The sequence below is a fragment of the Coregonus lavaretus genome (assembly GCF_964263955.1).
Source record: "Coregonus lavaretus genome assembly, chromosome: 26".
Lineage (NCBI taxonomy): Eukaryota > Metazoa > Chordata > Actinopteri > Salmoniformes > Salmonidae > Coregonus > Coregonus lavaretus.
In genome coordinates this window covers 11999985-12016779 of record NC_140013.1, presented here as the reverse complement: position 1 = coordinate 12016779, position 16795 = coordinate 11999985, and the positions used below count along the sequence as shown (strand labels likewise).

At 41.8% G+C, this 16795-nt stretch overlaps 1 protein-coding gene across 1 annotated transcript in view; it reads right to left on the bottom strand.

Annotated features, from left to right (window-relative positions):
• The window catches only part of LOC311101714 (immunoglobulin superfamily member 11-like), a gene marked incomplete at both ends in the record, with an annotated part of 91416 nt that overhangs the window by 54977 nt on the left and 19644 nt on the right, over nt 1-16795 (bottom strand). The window contains one exon of the mRNA XM_084142877.1: nt 6494-6523. Coding sequence (XP_083999003.1) covers nt 6494-6523 — 30 coding nt within the window. The remainder of the gene's footprint in view (nt 1-6493; nt 6524-16795) is intronic.

Sequence of the window (16795 nt, the reverse complement as noted above, 5' to 3'; positions counted from 1 at the left end):
TGAGCCCTGGCTGTGAGGGATGCCTCACCGCCAGCACCAGCAAGCAGCAGGTGGGGCCCACGGGAAGAAGGGAAGGATGGGGGATGGGTAAAGGGTAAAGGGGGAGAGGGCGGGGAGGCACGAGGGTAAGCAGGATGGTTCGCTGTACACCATTACCCCAATGAACGCCATACACAACCCCATCTCCGGGTCTTTGATAATGTCATCATTATGTCGTCATTTGATAATAATGTACACTACATGACCAAAAGTAAGTGGACTCCTGCACGTCGAACATCTCATTCCAAAATCATGGGCATTAATATGGAGTTGGTCCCCCCTTTGCTGCTATAACAGCCTCCACTCTTCTGGGAAGGTTTTTCTCTAGATGTTGGAACATTGCTGTGGGGACTTGCTTCCATTCAGCCACAAGGGCATTAGGGAGGCCTGGCTAGCAGTCGGCCTTCTAATTCATCCCAAAGGTGTTCGATGGGGTTGAGGACAGGGCTCTGTGCAGTCACTACGCGCATCAGCACTTGACGGTCCTGTTCTGTGAGCTTGTGTGGCCTACCACTTCACGGCTGAGCCGTTGTTGCTCCTAGACGTTTCCACTTCACAATAACAGCACTTACAGTAGACCAGGGAAGCTCTAGCAGGGCAGAAATTTGACAAACTGACTTGTTGGAAAAGTGGCATCCTATGACGGTGCCACGTTGAAAGTCACTGAGCTCTACTGCCAATGTTTGCTATGGAGATTGCATGTCTGTGTGCTCAATTCTATACACCTGTCAGCAACGGGTGTGGCTGAAATAGCCAAATCCACTAATATGAAGCGGTGTCCACATACATTTGGATACTGTAGTGTAAGTCTGTACATTATGGCATTGTTTATTATGTGCAAAAATATCACCCCAATTGTGACTCTTCATTAACGAGTGGGGCCCGGGTCTTTGGGTTTGACCCGGGTGGGAACACACACTTAGGTGTTATGATTAATGAGAATCAGGACATTATTTTGTTCTGCTCTGCCATCGTTGGCATCTGCCTGCGATAATTAGCACTGCCTAGAGGTTCTATGGCTAGCTAGCGATGCCCATTTATGGTTTCATGGGATAATGCTATCAGACAACTTCAATATTTGAATTGTAAGTGGAATGCATGGTATGCATATCACATATTGTGGTTGTTTTACCTACTTTAGTTGAATGCACTGAATGTAAGTCGCTCTGGATAAGAGTGTCTGCTAAATGAAGCAAATGTAAATGTATGCACTGTAATGTCCCAGTCGGACATATACTCAAGAGAACAGAGATCTCAACCGATTGATCCAGGAGAACAAGCACCATAGTGATTCCTTTTCACACACATCATTTCACACACATCATACATCCATTTTCTCTCTGATCTTTGGATCTTTGTATCTGATCTTTGCATCAACTAGCAGTAATCAAAAAGGAAGTAGTGAGCTGTATTGTTGTCTATGTAGGTTATGTTCTCTACGTAACCTCCTTCAGTCTGGCGCTGGGTTGGTTGAGTGGTATGTTCGTTTTGTTTAGTGTCTCCCAGGAATCCGAGTCTTGATGTGATCTACAGTGGGTTGTGTGTTGGGTCATGTGATCTTGCTCTACATTTCTTCTCTCCAGAGTCTGGGTCAGAGTTGTGAGGAATGAGTGGTATGAGACACAGCCAAGTAGCACCTCTGCTAAAAGTCTGCTAGGCTACCAATGACACATCCGGAGATGGCAGCAAATACATTATACTGTACCACAAACCTATGGTATACTAAGGAATTTAGATATGGAATGGGGCTTTCAGCTAACAAGGAACTAATCGTAACATATCAGACTTATCGAACTACGATGTCTTACGAATGTTGCCATATTAACTCTAATCATACAGTTCCACTGAAAACGTGGTCCTCTGTAGCTCAGCTGGTAGAGCACGGCGCTTGTAACGCCAAGGTAGTGGGTTCGATCCCCGGGACCTCCCATACACAAAAATGTATGCACGCACGACTGTAAGTCGCTTTGGATAAAAGCGTCTGCTAAATGGCATATCATTATTATTATTAAAACTATTGGTAGATTTGAAGCTTCTGATTTCTACAGTTTATTTTCCGTCATCAAATCCTCCTGTGCGGAGCTTTCCCTTGTTCTCTACCGATGTGCTTAGGTGCTTATACACACTGTATAACAGAGAGCATTTGCAACTTATTGCAGCCGTATTTCAATATCAGACAGACAATATGTTAAGCGGAGCGGCTGTCTGACACCTCTGACTTCAATTTTGTGAATAGAGGATTCATCACCTCATTATTGCAACACTGCTTCACTTTGGCAGCAGTGCCCATTGTCCCAGCAGATTAGCACAATTAAATGTGGTTGAATTGAGTTCTAATAAAGATTTAATGGGTTCCTTGTACTAAGAACTTCCACATTATCATATATCCAAGCTGAACACTGATTACTCAAAAGTGCCTTTCAGCATTCAATAAGGAGTGTATTTTTTAATAACCAATAGATTAATGACTATTACAATAATCCAACATTCAAATCACTGTAAGAATAATTAACTTGCAGTTGCTGTATGGCTAGCGGAATTACGTCATTTGGATATTGGCCTTTGTTAAACTGCAATGGGTTCACTGGATAGCTAGCTACTGTAGGCAGTTGGAATCCACAATCCTCACTGCACTGCAAAAGCTTACAGGCCCTACTGTTATTCTTTGACGGTCTCTGGCTTATCATATCATTTCAGGAAAAAACAAATTATCTGGAGAAAAGCCAATGTGAAACGGAGCAAAGAACCTGTGTCCTGGTAGTGGATAATGGATTTGGGTGGAAAATGTGAATTCAATCTACTCTATCTATCATTAGCAGAGCTGTGTCTGATAATGAGACGTCTGCCTCTGTTGAGGTATAGATGGCTTTATCAAATACTCACATGCCCCCAACCTAGGAGTCACCACTAGTTTATTTTATCGTTCCTCCATAATCCTTTCATAACCACTGGTAATCCATAGAGCATGAACATGGCGGACGAACATGTTAGGTATAGTGTGTATACAGTAGGCCTGGATCCTTGGTCGTTTGAAATCCACATTACTAAATCCTGTGCATGGACAGCAATTATTTATGATACAGTGCCTTCGGAAAGTATTCAGACCCCTTGACTTTTTCCACATTTTGTTAAGTTACAGTTACATAAGTATTCAGATGTTTCTCAACTTGATTGGAGTCACCTGTGGTAAATTCAATTGATTGGACATGATTTGGAAAGACACACACCTGTCTATATAAGGTCCCACAGTTGACAGTGCATGTCAGAGCAAAAACCAAGCCATGAGGTCGAAGGAATTGTCCGTAGAGCTCCGAGACAGGATTGTGTCGAGGCACAGATCTGGGGAAGTGTACCAAAACATTTCTGCAGCATTGAAGGTCCCCAAGAACACAGTGGCCTCCATCCTTCTTAAATTGAAGAAGTTTGGAACCACCAAGACTCTTCCTAGAGCTGGCCACCCGGCCAAACTGAGCAATCGGGGGAGAAGGGCCTTGGTCAGGGAGGTGACCAAGAACCTGATGGTCACTCTGACAGAGCTCTAGAGTTCCGCTGTGGAGATGGGAGAACCTTCCAGAAGGACAACCATCTCTGCAGCACTCCACCAATTAGGCCTTTATGGTAGAGTGGCCAGACGGAAGCCACTCCTCAGTAAAAGGCACATGACAGCCCACTTGGAGTTTGCCAAAAGGCACCTAAACACTCTCAGACCATGAGAAACAAGATTCTATGGTCTGATGAAACCAAGATTGAACTCCTTGGCCTGAATGCCAAGCATCACGTCTGGAGGAAACCTGGCACCATGGTGGTGGCAGCATCATGCTGTGGGGATGTTTTTCAGCGCCAGGGACTGGGAGACTAGTCAGGATCGAGGCAAAGATGAACGGAGCAAAGTACAGAGAGATCCTTGATGAACGCCTGCTCCAGAGTGCTCAGGACCTCAGACTGGGGCGAAGGTTCACCTTCCAACAGAACAATGACCCTAAGCACACAGCCAAGACAACACAGGAGTGGCTTCGGGACAAGTTTCTGAATGTCCTTGAATGTCCCAGCCAAAGCCCAGACTTGAACCCGATCGAACATCTCTGGAGAGACCTGAAAATAGCTGTGCAGCAATGATCCCTATCCAACCTGACAGAGCTTGAGAGGATCTGCAGAGCAGAATGGGAGAAACTCCCCAAATACAGGTGTGCCAAGCTTGTAGCGTCATACCCAAGAAGACTCGAGGCTGTAGTAGCTGCCAAAGGTGCTTCAACAAAGTATTGCATAAAGAGTCTGAATACTTATGTAAATGTTATATTTCAGTTGTATTTTATTTTATAAATTAGCTAAGATTTCTAAAAACCAGTTTTTGCTTTGCCATTATGGGTTTTGTGTGTAGATTGATGAGTGGAAAAAACGATTTCATCAATTTTAGAATAAGGCTGTAACCTAACAAAATGTGGAAAAGGTCAAGGGGTCTGAATACTTTCCGAAGGCACTGTACGTTCATGCTAGATTGCTGTCTGGCGTTTGGTACAGACTCTTGATATTTTGAGCCTAGAATGTTTATATGTAAACCGCACTGCAGCAGTACACATAAGGTCATATTGCTGACAGTTTTGTTCGTCATTGACAGCCATTACAATGTTTACTTGATATTGTAGCAAATATAACGCTTACTAAGCAAACATTCAACTCAATTCTGAAATCTAGCTACTGGATAAAACAGTAACAGACATCAGACATTAGTTAGGCTTAAGCACCAGGCACAATAATATGCTACTGTTCAGTAGCTCAGAGTAAGGGGCCTATAGGCTTGGCAAGAGGAACTACTACTCTGACCAGAGTCCAGATTATATTTGCCAGACTGGATCTCCAATGGTGTGGGATGGGATGGGGGTGGAGGGAGAAAGAGAGATAGAGAGAGAGAGAGAGAGAGAGAGAGAGAGAAAGAGAGAGAGAGAGAGAGAGAGAGAGAGAGAGAGAGACGGAGAGAGAGAGGGTGCTAACACGTAGTACAGGAGACAGCAGATGGTGGGGATTATTCGGGACTAAAATACTCTGCGATCCACTGAGGGAGGCCAGAGACATAAATCGCAACAAGACTCCATCTGCTAGAAATACCCATAAAAGCAGGACGAACTGTTAAATCGACTAGCGTGCCTCCGCGTCTATAGATATTCCTGTTGTTGATTATAATTTTTTGCCTCACACCGTCCGTGCTGACTCATTACCTAAATAAATCGGAAGAACGTTGGGCTTTTACGACAATAAATTCTAGAAGTAATACTATGAAAATAACAGCCGTGCCCACGGGAACTAAAGAAGGGAAGGGAATTCCCAACAGTGTCATTAGGACTGTCCCTACAAATTATTACAACACTATTACTGGTGTCCACACAAACACACTCTCCATTTCCTGTGATTAGGACCAGCTCTATACTAAAGCCAACATCACCACGATCCACACTGTGTGGTCAATGTGATTAAACTGATTATGGCTGTTTACACACTGAATATGTGCTGACAGGGAAATGATATTATTTTATAATAATAAATTGCTCAGAGAAAGAGATTTTGTTTAACAAGTAATCAAAACAAATCTCAAAAAGATAGGTCACAATTATTGGCACTCCTGTTTTCAATACACTAGCACCCTCCCCTTGTGAGGATAACGACACTGAGCCTTTTTCTAAAATGTTTCATGAGATTGGAGAACACGTTGGGAGGGATCTTAGACCATTCCTCCATTCAGAATCTTTCCAGATCTTTGATTTCCTTTTGTCTGCTCTTATGGACTGCCCTCTTCAATTCAAACCACAGGTTTTCAATGGAGTTCATGTCCGGAGACTGAGATGGCCATTGCAAAATGTTGATTTTGTGGTCAATTAACAATTTCTTGGTGGATTTTGATTAGTGCTTGGGGTTATTGTCTTGTTGGAAAAGATCCACTTACGGCCAAGTGTCAGGTTTTTGGGTAAAATGTCCTAGTACTAAGTAAAGTATGTGATGCCATTTACCTTAACAAGGGCCCCAGGACCAGATCTTTTTTGCTTCTTATTAAACAAAATATCTTTCTCTGAGCAATTGTATTAGTATAAAATAATATAATTTCTAAAAAATGTTGAGCATACAATATAGCTCAGTATTTGTATTATTTATTTACACAGTCTTTTTTGCTCATCTTTATTTTTAGTGCCAATAATTATGGACCTGGCTATATTAAGTTCAGTGCTTTAACAGTACATATGTGACTCATTTCTAATCATATTAATGAGTTACCATTACTAAAAAAGGGTTTAATTCAAACAGTGCCATTGACACTACTAGTGTCACACCTGAACATCCGAGCGACATTCTCATCTTGGCATGCATTCTAATGCATCTCCACCACTTCACCATACTCTTAGTGGATGGATTCTGCACAATCAATGATTTTATTCAAGAATAAACAAAAACTGTGTTGAAAAGGTACCTGTTCCTGTGTGTAGATCAAATCTTGAACCTGAGAAAAGAGAATAAGAAAATAATGCTAAGTATTGAAGCAAACCCAAGCATGCATATAAAAGAGCTTAGGCCTATACATTGTAAAGATAAAGTAATGCAAATATGTATTTCAAGAACACGAACAGCTGTTGGTTTTCAAAAGGCAATGCAACCCCGTCTGCAGTGAATTATTGGTGGGGCACCTTGTCAAGTGTAATAAGGCACTTCACCCTAATTGCTCCTGTAAGTCGCTCTGGATAAGAGCGTCTGCTAAATGACGTAAATGTAAATGTAATTTTTCTTGTTCTATTGAGCTCATGCAGTTAAGGGGGTGTGATTTTAGATCCCTGAAAAAAGAAAGGAACACTAATTGATGGCAAACTCAATGCACCCTGCTCTATTTGTTGCCGTCAGAATACATTGATTTATTTTCCATATACTGTTTGACATGGGACCCTTAATTAAAAACGTCTCCCGATACAGTAGGTAATGTAATTACAGTTCATAGATCTGCCCCCATAACCCCCATTATCCCCAGAACTCACATTGCAAACAGGGAACAAGCTTTGCATCATCGCCCCACGGAGTGAATCGTATGCCAAACAGATCAAATGACTCGATGGCACCACTGACTGGTTTTCCACAATGTGCCAATACAATGAGCAGTGCTGTCGCCATTACGATTGGCTGCAATTGACCACATTGTGAGTTAACCTTACAGGCATAAGTCAGGCGTCATGATACAGGGTAATGAAGTCTAGCTTATATAAGGGCTTTCATAATCATAATAATACTTATATATCGTTCTACCCCATTGCTTGTGTATACAAAGTGCATGATAACAAATATTTATTACATACATTGCATCTGCATTTTGATAAGTGATTAATAATGTATGCTATGGGAATTAGAATATGAATATGTAAAATGCATCACAGAGGAATGCAAGCTAATGCAATACCACCTATGTTGCCAATGGAGGATATTTCCTTAAATCCCATTTTTTCCTCATTCCCCTTGATCCCATCTTCCCTAAATGAACATTTCCCTAATCTAGAGATACATTATAACATATTACTTGTAGTTACAGTAACTGCTGAAGAGAGAGATAAAGCTCTCCTGTGGTTTATGAAGCTTTGCATGCTGCTTGATACATCTGGCAATATCAGGCTCTTCTCCTCTGATACACTAGAATGTTTCTAACTAGAGACTGCAATATGGTTGCGTCTTCACTGCTCTCTCTACTGGTGTTAAATGGACCTCTCTCAGGGCCCTCCCACACATAGTGCCCATAGATCCAATGGCCCAGAAGAACACACAGCGTCTCCATGGCTGGCTCTAACCCAGGCAGCCTGGATAAACTGAAGGGAATCATGTGAAACACTAGCTTTCATGAACCCTGCTCTGGGGGACAGTATACAGAACCTTTGATTCTCTGCCGAGCTGAAATGCACAGTCCTAGAGTGGAATCCTTAGAAACTGGAATGAGTCCCAGCATACCAATAACAGCACTAGAGCTCATTAGGCATTCCATCAAAACACTGCATGGGGTGAGATCCCTAAGAGCACCATTGTGGGTTTCAAACTTGAATGCCTCTTATTTTTACGGGAAATGTTCCACTCTCTGCTATTGTATCGCGTAATGGAGGGAGCATCGTACAAACGACTTCCCCATCACCCTTTTCCACGTTGCCAGCCAAAGAAATCAGTATCAATGTAAATAATACACTGCATTTGAGATAATGTTATTGTTTTCCAATGCAAGGTACGCTCCCCGCTCACTTTAAATGCCATTACACACCCAATATGAAATGAAATATAGTCAACCATTGGAGAAAAGTTGGCGCTTCATATTCTGGACATGGGCGTCTTCAAGTGTTCAATTGATGCCTGTCAGAAATTCCCCATTTGATGTAAATGAGCATTTTGAAACCCCCATGGCTTCAGGAGTGGAATATGCACTCAAAGCACATCAGACTCCTTTAATAATCTATATTTTCTGCATGAACTGGCAACAAGATGTAAAGCTGACGTTTTGCCTCACTGCTCTTATACTGAGAACATTCACAGGCTATCACCATTGCTTTTAATAGTAAATGCTGTATTGCTAAAGTGCTCTCATTTCAGAGACGAATCGGCAATCATTTCATCAGCTGTCAAGCTGGGCCAGAGTGCTCTGACTGAAATAGGCTATCTTCAAGAGCATTGGCTGCTGGGGAAAGAGGGAATCTCTGTAGATTACTGGGTGCAAATCGGGCATATAGCTACGCTGTCTTCTACCATGAATGATGACTGCAATTAAACATAAGAAAACACTGTCGTTTTCAATGGATATTTAGAGATGTGATCGTATGACTGACAGAATTAGACCACAAATTCGGATTTAACATTAAATAATTATTTTTGTGTAAATCTCACTCCAGCATGCACATCATCAGACCTGTTCTATTTCAGGTGTTTCAATCTTATGATTAATGTGAATGTACTGTAGAATGTCTAAAAGTGCTTTTTTCTGGTTGTCAAAATGACATCGAAGAACAGGGTTGCCAACATGAATATTTGAAAACAGTTGACAATCACAGGCTGCAACAGAAGCCCTTCTAGCTAGAAATACCAACCGAACAAGGCAATTTTCATTGGAGTTCCCCTTTGAATTTAATTCCGACCTTTGAAGCACTTTGGTGACAATTGGCCTCTAACAGCCAAGCTCCTTAAAGAGAATGTCAGTTACCATGGAGACGGCTGCTAGAACCCTGGCTCTAACCTCCTCGCCACATTACAAGTATGAAGCGCTGAGATGAATTAAGAAATGTAAAAACTGATGATATCATCAGGGGGTTTTTTCATTTCGTGTTTTCATGTTTAACAACACTGTAATTAGTAGCACAATTATCTGTTTGCAAATGTTTCCTTTGCTGATGTTTTGGTTCACAGAGGTATGAATCAAGACAATGTAAACAAATCACAGCACAGAAAGACATCATTTGAGAGGATAAGAGCGTCTGCTAAATGACAAAAAAAAAAAAAAGTAGAGAACGCAACTTGCTTTAGTGTACTTTAGTTGGTTTAAAGCTTACTGGTGTTGGTCGACTCGCCAGGTAAACCATGTTAAATCTTAGCTTGACAGTGGACAGAAACATGTTACAACTGCAGTGGCAGGATTCAGCGGAGTGTGGTGGTACAGTATATAAATAGATTCAGCATGATGCTATCGGGTCAGTTCCTTAGTCTTCTCAAGACCAGATTTGATAGTGACCTGCAAGCTTATAGCAGGTCACTAACACAGAATTGATAGCCCTGTCCTGATGCCCTCCGTCCATGCAGCCTTCATTTCTAAAAACAGACCATTCTCATGCTTCCAAGAGCCTATATGCACTCTCTCCTGTTGTCAATACTCTTACCATTCAGATTGACCTCACAACTGGGAGCATTGAATGGAACCAATCTGATCACACCTCCCTCATCTGCAAGCACATCCCATACGGTGCCACACTTAATCTGTAGGTTCAGCACATGACCAAGTCCCATTGGTTTGGTTTAAAAAGCTATCTTCTCACTAGCATGAGAGGCTATTGGGTCATGCTCCGCTGGTTACTGTGTAGGATGCTGCCATTGATTCATACAGTTCTTTTCAAGTTCTGTTCAGACTAAGTTCAGAATCCTGTAATACACAGTCATGTGTGTTAAGTTTCCCTGTATTCTTAGGAGATATTTTGAGAATAACAACTGTTTAAAGATTAGCACAACTTGATTGTAGTTTCACACATGAATTCATGACCCAAGGTGTTTGCACCTGGTTTTCTTTCAGGAGTAAGTATTAACTTGTTTGTTTAATTGTGTGTGTGTGTGTGTGTGTGTGTGTGTGTGTGTGTGTGTGTGTGTGTGTGTGTGTGTGTGTGTGTGTATGTGAGCGAGCATGCTTACAATAATAATGACGTACACTACCAGTCAGAAGTTTGGACAGACCTACTCATTCAAGGGTTTGTCTTTATTTTTACTGTTTTTTACATTGTATGAAATAACACATATGGAATCATGTAGTAACCAAAAAAGTGTTAAACAAATCAAAATATATCTGAGATTTCAGATTCTTCAAAGTAACCACCCTTTTCCAATTAACAGGTCTGCCTTCTTAAAAATTAATTTGTGGAATTTCGTTTCTTCTTAATGCGTTTGAGCCAATCAGTTGTGTTGTGACAAAGTAGGGGGGGTATACAGAAGATAGCCCTATTTGGTAAAAGACCAAGTCCATATTATGGCAAGAACAGCTCAAATAAGCAAAGAGAAACGACAGTCCATCATTACTTTAAGACATGAAAGTCAGTCAATATGGAACATTTCAAGAACTTTGAAAGTTTCTTCAAGTGCAGTCGCAAAAACCATCAAGCACTATGATGAAACTGGCTCTCATAAGGACCGCCAAAGGAATGGAAGACCCAGAGTTACCTCTGCTGCAGTGGATAAGTTCATTAGAGTTATCAGCCTCAGAAATTGCTGCCCAAATAAATGCTTCACAGAGTTCAAGTAACGGACACATCTCAACATCAACTGTTCAGAGGGGACTGTGTGAATCAGGCCTTCATGGTCGAATTGCTGCAAAGAAACGACTCCTAAAGGACACCAATAAGAAGAAGAGACCTGCTTGGGCCAAGAAACACGAGCAATGGACATTAGACCGGTGGAAATTGTTGCGATTTTTGGTTCCAACCGCTGTGTCTTTGTGAGACACGGTGTGGGTGAACGGATGATCTCTGCATGTGTAGTTCCCACCGTAAAGCATGGAGGAGGAGGTGTTATGGTGTGGGGGTGCTTTGCTGGTGACACTGTCTGTGATTTATTTAGAATTCAAGGCACACTTAACCAGCATGGCTACCACAGCATTCTGCAGCGATACGCCATCCCATCTGGTTTGGGCTTAGTGGGACTATCATTTGTTTTTCAACAGGACAATGACCCAACACACCTCCAGGCTGTGTAATGTCTATTTTACCAAGAAGGAGAGTGATGGAGTGCTGCATCAGATGACCTGGCCTCCACAATCCCCCGACCTCAACCCAATTGAGATGGTTTGGGATGAGTTGGACGGCAGAGTAAAGGAAAAGCAGCCAACAAGTGCTCAGCATATGTGGGAACTCCTTCGAGACTGTTGGAAAAGCATTCCAGGTGAAGCTGGTTGAGAGAATGCCAAGAGTGTGCAAAGCTGTCATCAAGGCAAAGGGTGGCTATTTGAAGAATCTCAAATATAAAATATATTTTGATTTGTTTAACACTTTTTTGGTTACTACATGATTCTATATGTGTTATTTCATAGTTTTGATGTCTTCACTATTTTTCTACAATGTAGAAAATAGTAAAAATAAAGAAAAACCCTTGAATGAGTAGGTGTGTCCAAACTTTTGACTGGTACTGTAGTAAGCTCCTGAGTGGCGCAGTGGTCTAAGGCACTAGAGATCCTGGTTCGAATCCAGGCTCTGTCGCAGCCGGCCGCGACCGGGAGACTCATGGGCGGCGCACAATTGGCCCAGCATCGTCCAGGGTAGGGGAGGGAATGGCCGGCAGGGATGTAGCTCAGTTGATAGAGCATGGCGTTTGCAACGCCAGGGTTGTGGGTTCGATTCCCATGGGGGGCCAGTATAAAACATTTTTTATTCACTAACTGTAAGTCGCTCTGGATAAGAGCGTCTGCTAAATGACTAAAAAATGTAAATGTAAATGATGCAGAAACCCTCAGTAAACGTGTTATTGATCATTTTGTCATTCAAATATACATTTATTATTATTATATTATTATTAATATTGTATAATTAACAGGATCTGTGCCACATAGTAAAATATGTTGTTTTCTTCATACAGAACGATTTGTTTGTTTTCTTTTGCGTCTCCATTCCCTCTTGGGCCCTAACCTAGATTGTAGCACAACGACTATTAATCATTGATGAACAGACCTTTTAATATTGCTCAAATATAATAAATTTGCACCAAAATGAACATATACATATTTAACAAAAATATACTGTGCAATATTTCCTTTGTTTTTGTGTGGACAGGCAGCACCACCAATAATTTAATCCAAAACACACCCAAAATTAACTTTCACCCAGACCAGTATTCCCTGCAAAATCATATTGCCAATGTTTCAGTATATAAAAAGCATAATAAATAGCAAAATAAGGTAAGCCCATAGGTTGACTCACAGTATTAATTAACTACTGTCAGTGCTTACTCTGCTGTGTGACCAAAATACACACAAATCACTATACAGCATGTGTTACCCTTTATCACTGCAATTAAATACCAATATATCGTCTGCCAATATCAAAAGATATTGATCAACAGCAACAGGGACTCTAAAAGGAAAATAATGTCAAAAGGTAAATTATGAGACCCCCACAAAGTGAGACCCCCACTTGGAAAAAGCCAGGAAAATATTGAGAAGACGGGATACAAGTCATCTGCCAAGACTGGTGATGAGGAGCTCACAACACCAGTTAGACTGACTGATTACATTTGTCTTAATCAGAGGTTAACATTAATTGCAGGATGAGATCAGAACATGAGGGAGCCTTGGGCTTTAAATCCCTTGGCTGTACACACAAACACACACACTTACACACACAAGCACGCGCGCACACGCACACACTTCAACCGTACGCACTTAACTACGCATGTGCACACACAGATACACACACACACACACACACAGACACAGGAGATGAAGCTTACAGAGGGAACCCACAGGGTGGTGTATGCTGCATGATTATGCACAGTGCCTACTGGCTCTCCTAGGTCTCTGGGTTTCAGCACCATCTCCACCCAATATCTCTTGTGTGCTAGATCTGCAGTTAATATAAAAGGATTCTACACTATTTTCTATTATACATGAAGCCCACCCACTTGCTCCCTACGTGTATAGAACCCACAATTTTTCTGGCGCATTAAAGCTACAAGATATTTTGAAGTAAATCTGCCAGGTATCATGAATGTAACCGAACATATCCGAACATAACCAGGTACTTTGAAGAAATACTTAGGCCTACTCTGTATGCCTTGCATGTAAGATAGACGGTCTTCACCACTGTCTAACCTGGCTATCCCATGGTAGACAGGCGTGTGTAACATTTCAATCTGCTACACATCCACAGCCTCATGTATAGAACAGTGTTATGGAGGCTGGGAATGCACACGCCTGGGCGTGACACCATCCACCTCAAACTATTACACTTTTAAATTGGTCCCAGTGAAATCACTCCGCCGCGGCTGAGACCTGACCTTTGCTGTTGTCTTATGTACAGGAGAACTAGTCACTGTCGGCACGATCAGGGCCAGCACTAGCCTTTTGGGGGCCCTAAGCGAGATTTGGTTGGGGGGCAATTCTACTAATTTTTCCATGGGGTAGAGAGACATTTTTGCAGTTTTAAAGCCAATTTTCTGCATTCTATCAATTTTGCCATGGTGTGGTGAGAATTGTTTTGCAGTTTTAAACCTAATTTCCTGCAATTCTACACATTTTGCCATGACTTATGCCATGTTAATGATATCTGAGTGAGAGTGACTAACAAAATCAATGGGGGCCCTGGAGGTCAGCCTGCGCACGTGCCCTGCGTGCCTGGTCGGTATACAGCCATGATTACTACTGACTAGACTAACTTACCAATCTAAAAATTGTTAGCTGACATGGCTAATTGAGTGACTGTCAGTGACTGACATAACAAGAGAAAAACTGCTGATGCACAACCAAATTTCTAACTTACATCTTGTGTATTCTACTATTCTAACTCTCAACAGTAAGTTGAAACCCAGACTGAGTTCCAAAAAAAAAGAAAGTGTTTGCTTTGGGCCGGGGGCCCTTATTCCTGGCGCCGGCCCTGGGCATGATCAGTTAATAAGGCTTAAGTTAAGGTTGTGTAGTGTTTTAGCACTTACACCATCACTTTGGCAGAGAAACACCACCAAGCCAGGTTAAAAGGATAGTTCCCTTTAGGAAAGTCGAAAAAACTGAAACTTCAAAACAGCAAACTATCCCTTTAATATTGTGCACCAGATCTACAGGTTGGAATATGGAGGAGATGTGATGCAGCACCAGCTCACAAACATGTGCTTAAAAGTGCCAGTGAAAAGCCAAAGCAGCCAAGAAACCGACCAACCACACTGGGCCCTGGCTTCACCCAGGCTCTGGCCAGTGGAACAGGGAGCCTCTTGTTCCCGTGCCATGGTGGCAGGAAACATGATGTATTCAGATGATAATGAGCCATGCAGCAGGACAATCAAAACCCCCAGTGTCCTGGCACCAGCTAGCCCTCTCTCAAAGACCCATCACCAAGGAGACCAGTTGGAAACGGGACCCTGACAGTGCCTAGGGACAGCGAGGGTATTAAGGATTTCACAAAGCTTTGAACGAACTGAGGCTTTCCAGAGGACTGTCTTTCAGCAAAGAAAAACACAAAGCTACCCTTGGTATATTTCCTAGTGTAAAGGGCTGTATTGGAAATATGTTTTGAATATCATCTGTGGCATGTGTGATTTTCTCCAAACACGTCATTGCTGTTAGTTTCTATTTTTATACGCACAGTCCACCTGAATCCTCGGTACTGTAGGCAGGGTGTAAGACAACGAAGCGTTTTCATTTTTTACCACTGCTCCCCAGGCAAAAAAAATAATCAAGCATTTGGATTGGAACCTTCTGCCCAAAATTACAGAGGCGGCTGACAGCATGCAAATGAGTGGTAATGGTCTTAGAGCAGAGGATTTAAGACATGGTGGTATGCTCCAGATGTTTACTTAGAGTTGTTTTTCCAATATCATGGTAGACCTGGGTTCAAATACTATTTGAAATCATTCAAATACATTTAAAGTTTTCTTTAGCCTGCCTGGAGTGCCAGATAGCTATTCTATTGGTTCCTTTGCAACAGGCAAGCTCAATGACACCGAGCTAAAGTATTTTAAATGATTTCAGATAGTATTCGAACCCAGGTCTGTTACTACAAAGGAGGAAAGTAGAGTGGGTAGAGGAAGCTCAAGCAAAGTGTTGTAGTTCCTTCCTTTGTAATCCTGCTGCACTGTGCCAGTACACTGACTGACTGACTCTCCTGAAGAAGGAGGCAGATAGGCAGTACAGCCCTTACCATGCTGTGCAGTCGTGTTTGAAGTGTGCTTCGGTGGGTGACTCTCTCAACCATGAACTGTATGCATTTCTAAAGGATTCACTTTGACCTCTCCATCTACAGTCAACTGGTCTCTCCTGAGGAGTGTCAGTCAAGATAACACAAGGAAAGTACACAGTTTATTCCTGACCTCACACTTAGCTAAAACCAACTCCCCTTTAACGGTTTATTAACTATGACTATAACACAGTATCACACAGGCTCATCTGCATACTAATGTGTAATGAATTTTTCATCCTACTGTTAAACAACGATTAATTAAAATTGCACTAATTTTGCCATGCATTGCCATATAATCAGTTATAGCTGGGTTGAACGGGCGTTTACCCTTTTATCTAGGCGCCATTTTTAACAATTGAAAATAGCGTCTCTTGTGACTGTGGGAGCAAAATGATGGTTGGCTCAATGGGGATCTCTGTCGTATTCAACCACACTTTCTATTGTGTTCCCTCTAATAGCGAAGCCATCGCTTTCAGCACCCACCATCATATTACAGTCTCTCTTCCGCTCTCCTAAAGCTTTAGTCATAGCTAAAAGTCAATAGGCAATTGCAATAGGACAGCTGAAGCAAACTTCCAATGTATGTGAAAACCCTGCTCAAAACAACCTCAGACCCGTGTGTCGTGAAATATCCATGTTATTTTAAAGGGAAAATGTCAGCCTTGTCCGCACATGGGAGGTTGATTGATCACGTGTTATTCACTCACTGATTATGATCCATGAATATGAACAGGCCTTCCTCTCTAGGTCCTAAATGAGGATGTTGGTTGCGTTCTAATAATCTGTCCTTTCTTGTGCACTTAAAGGGACATTTCAAAATTGTTCAACTTCATATTCATCATCTGCAGCACCACCCCAACATCAACATATGTGAAAATGGCGTGTTTCTATGTTTTGTAGTAAAAAAGACAAGTGTTTCCAATGACATCATCAACCAATTAGTTGACAGTTAGTAGGCAATGCCTACTCATAATTGGTTAAAATCACACGATGCACACCGATGATGTCATTTGAAACAGTTATCTTCCTCTATCTTTTTTACTACAAAACATAAACATTTTCACATTTGTTGCTGTTGGGGTGGTGCTGGAGATGTTAAATGTAAAAAAATATATATTACATTCCCTTTG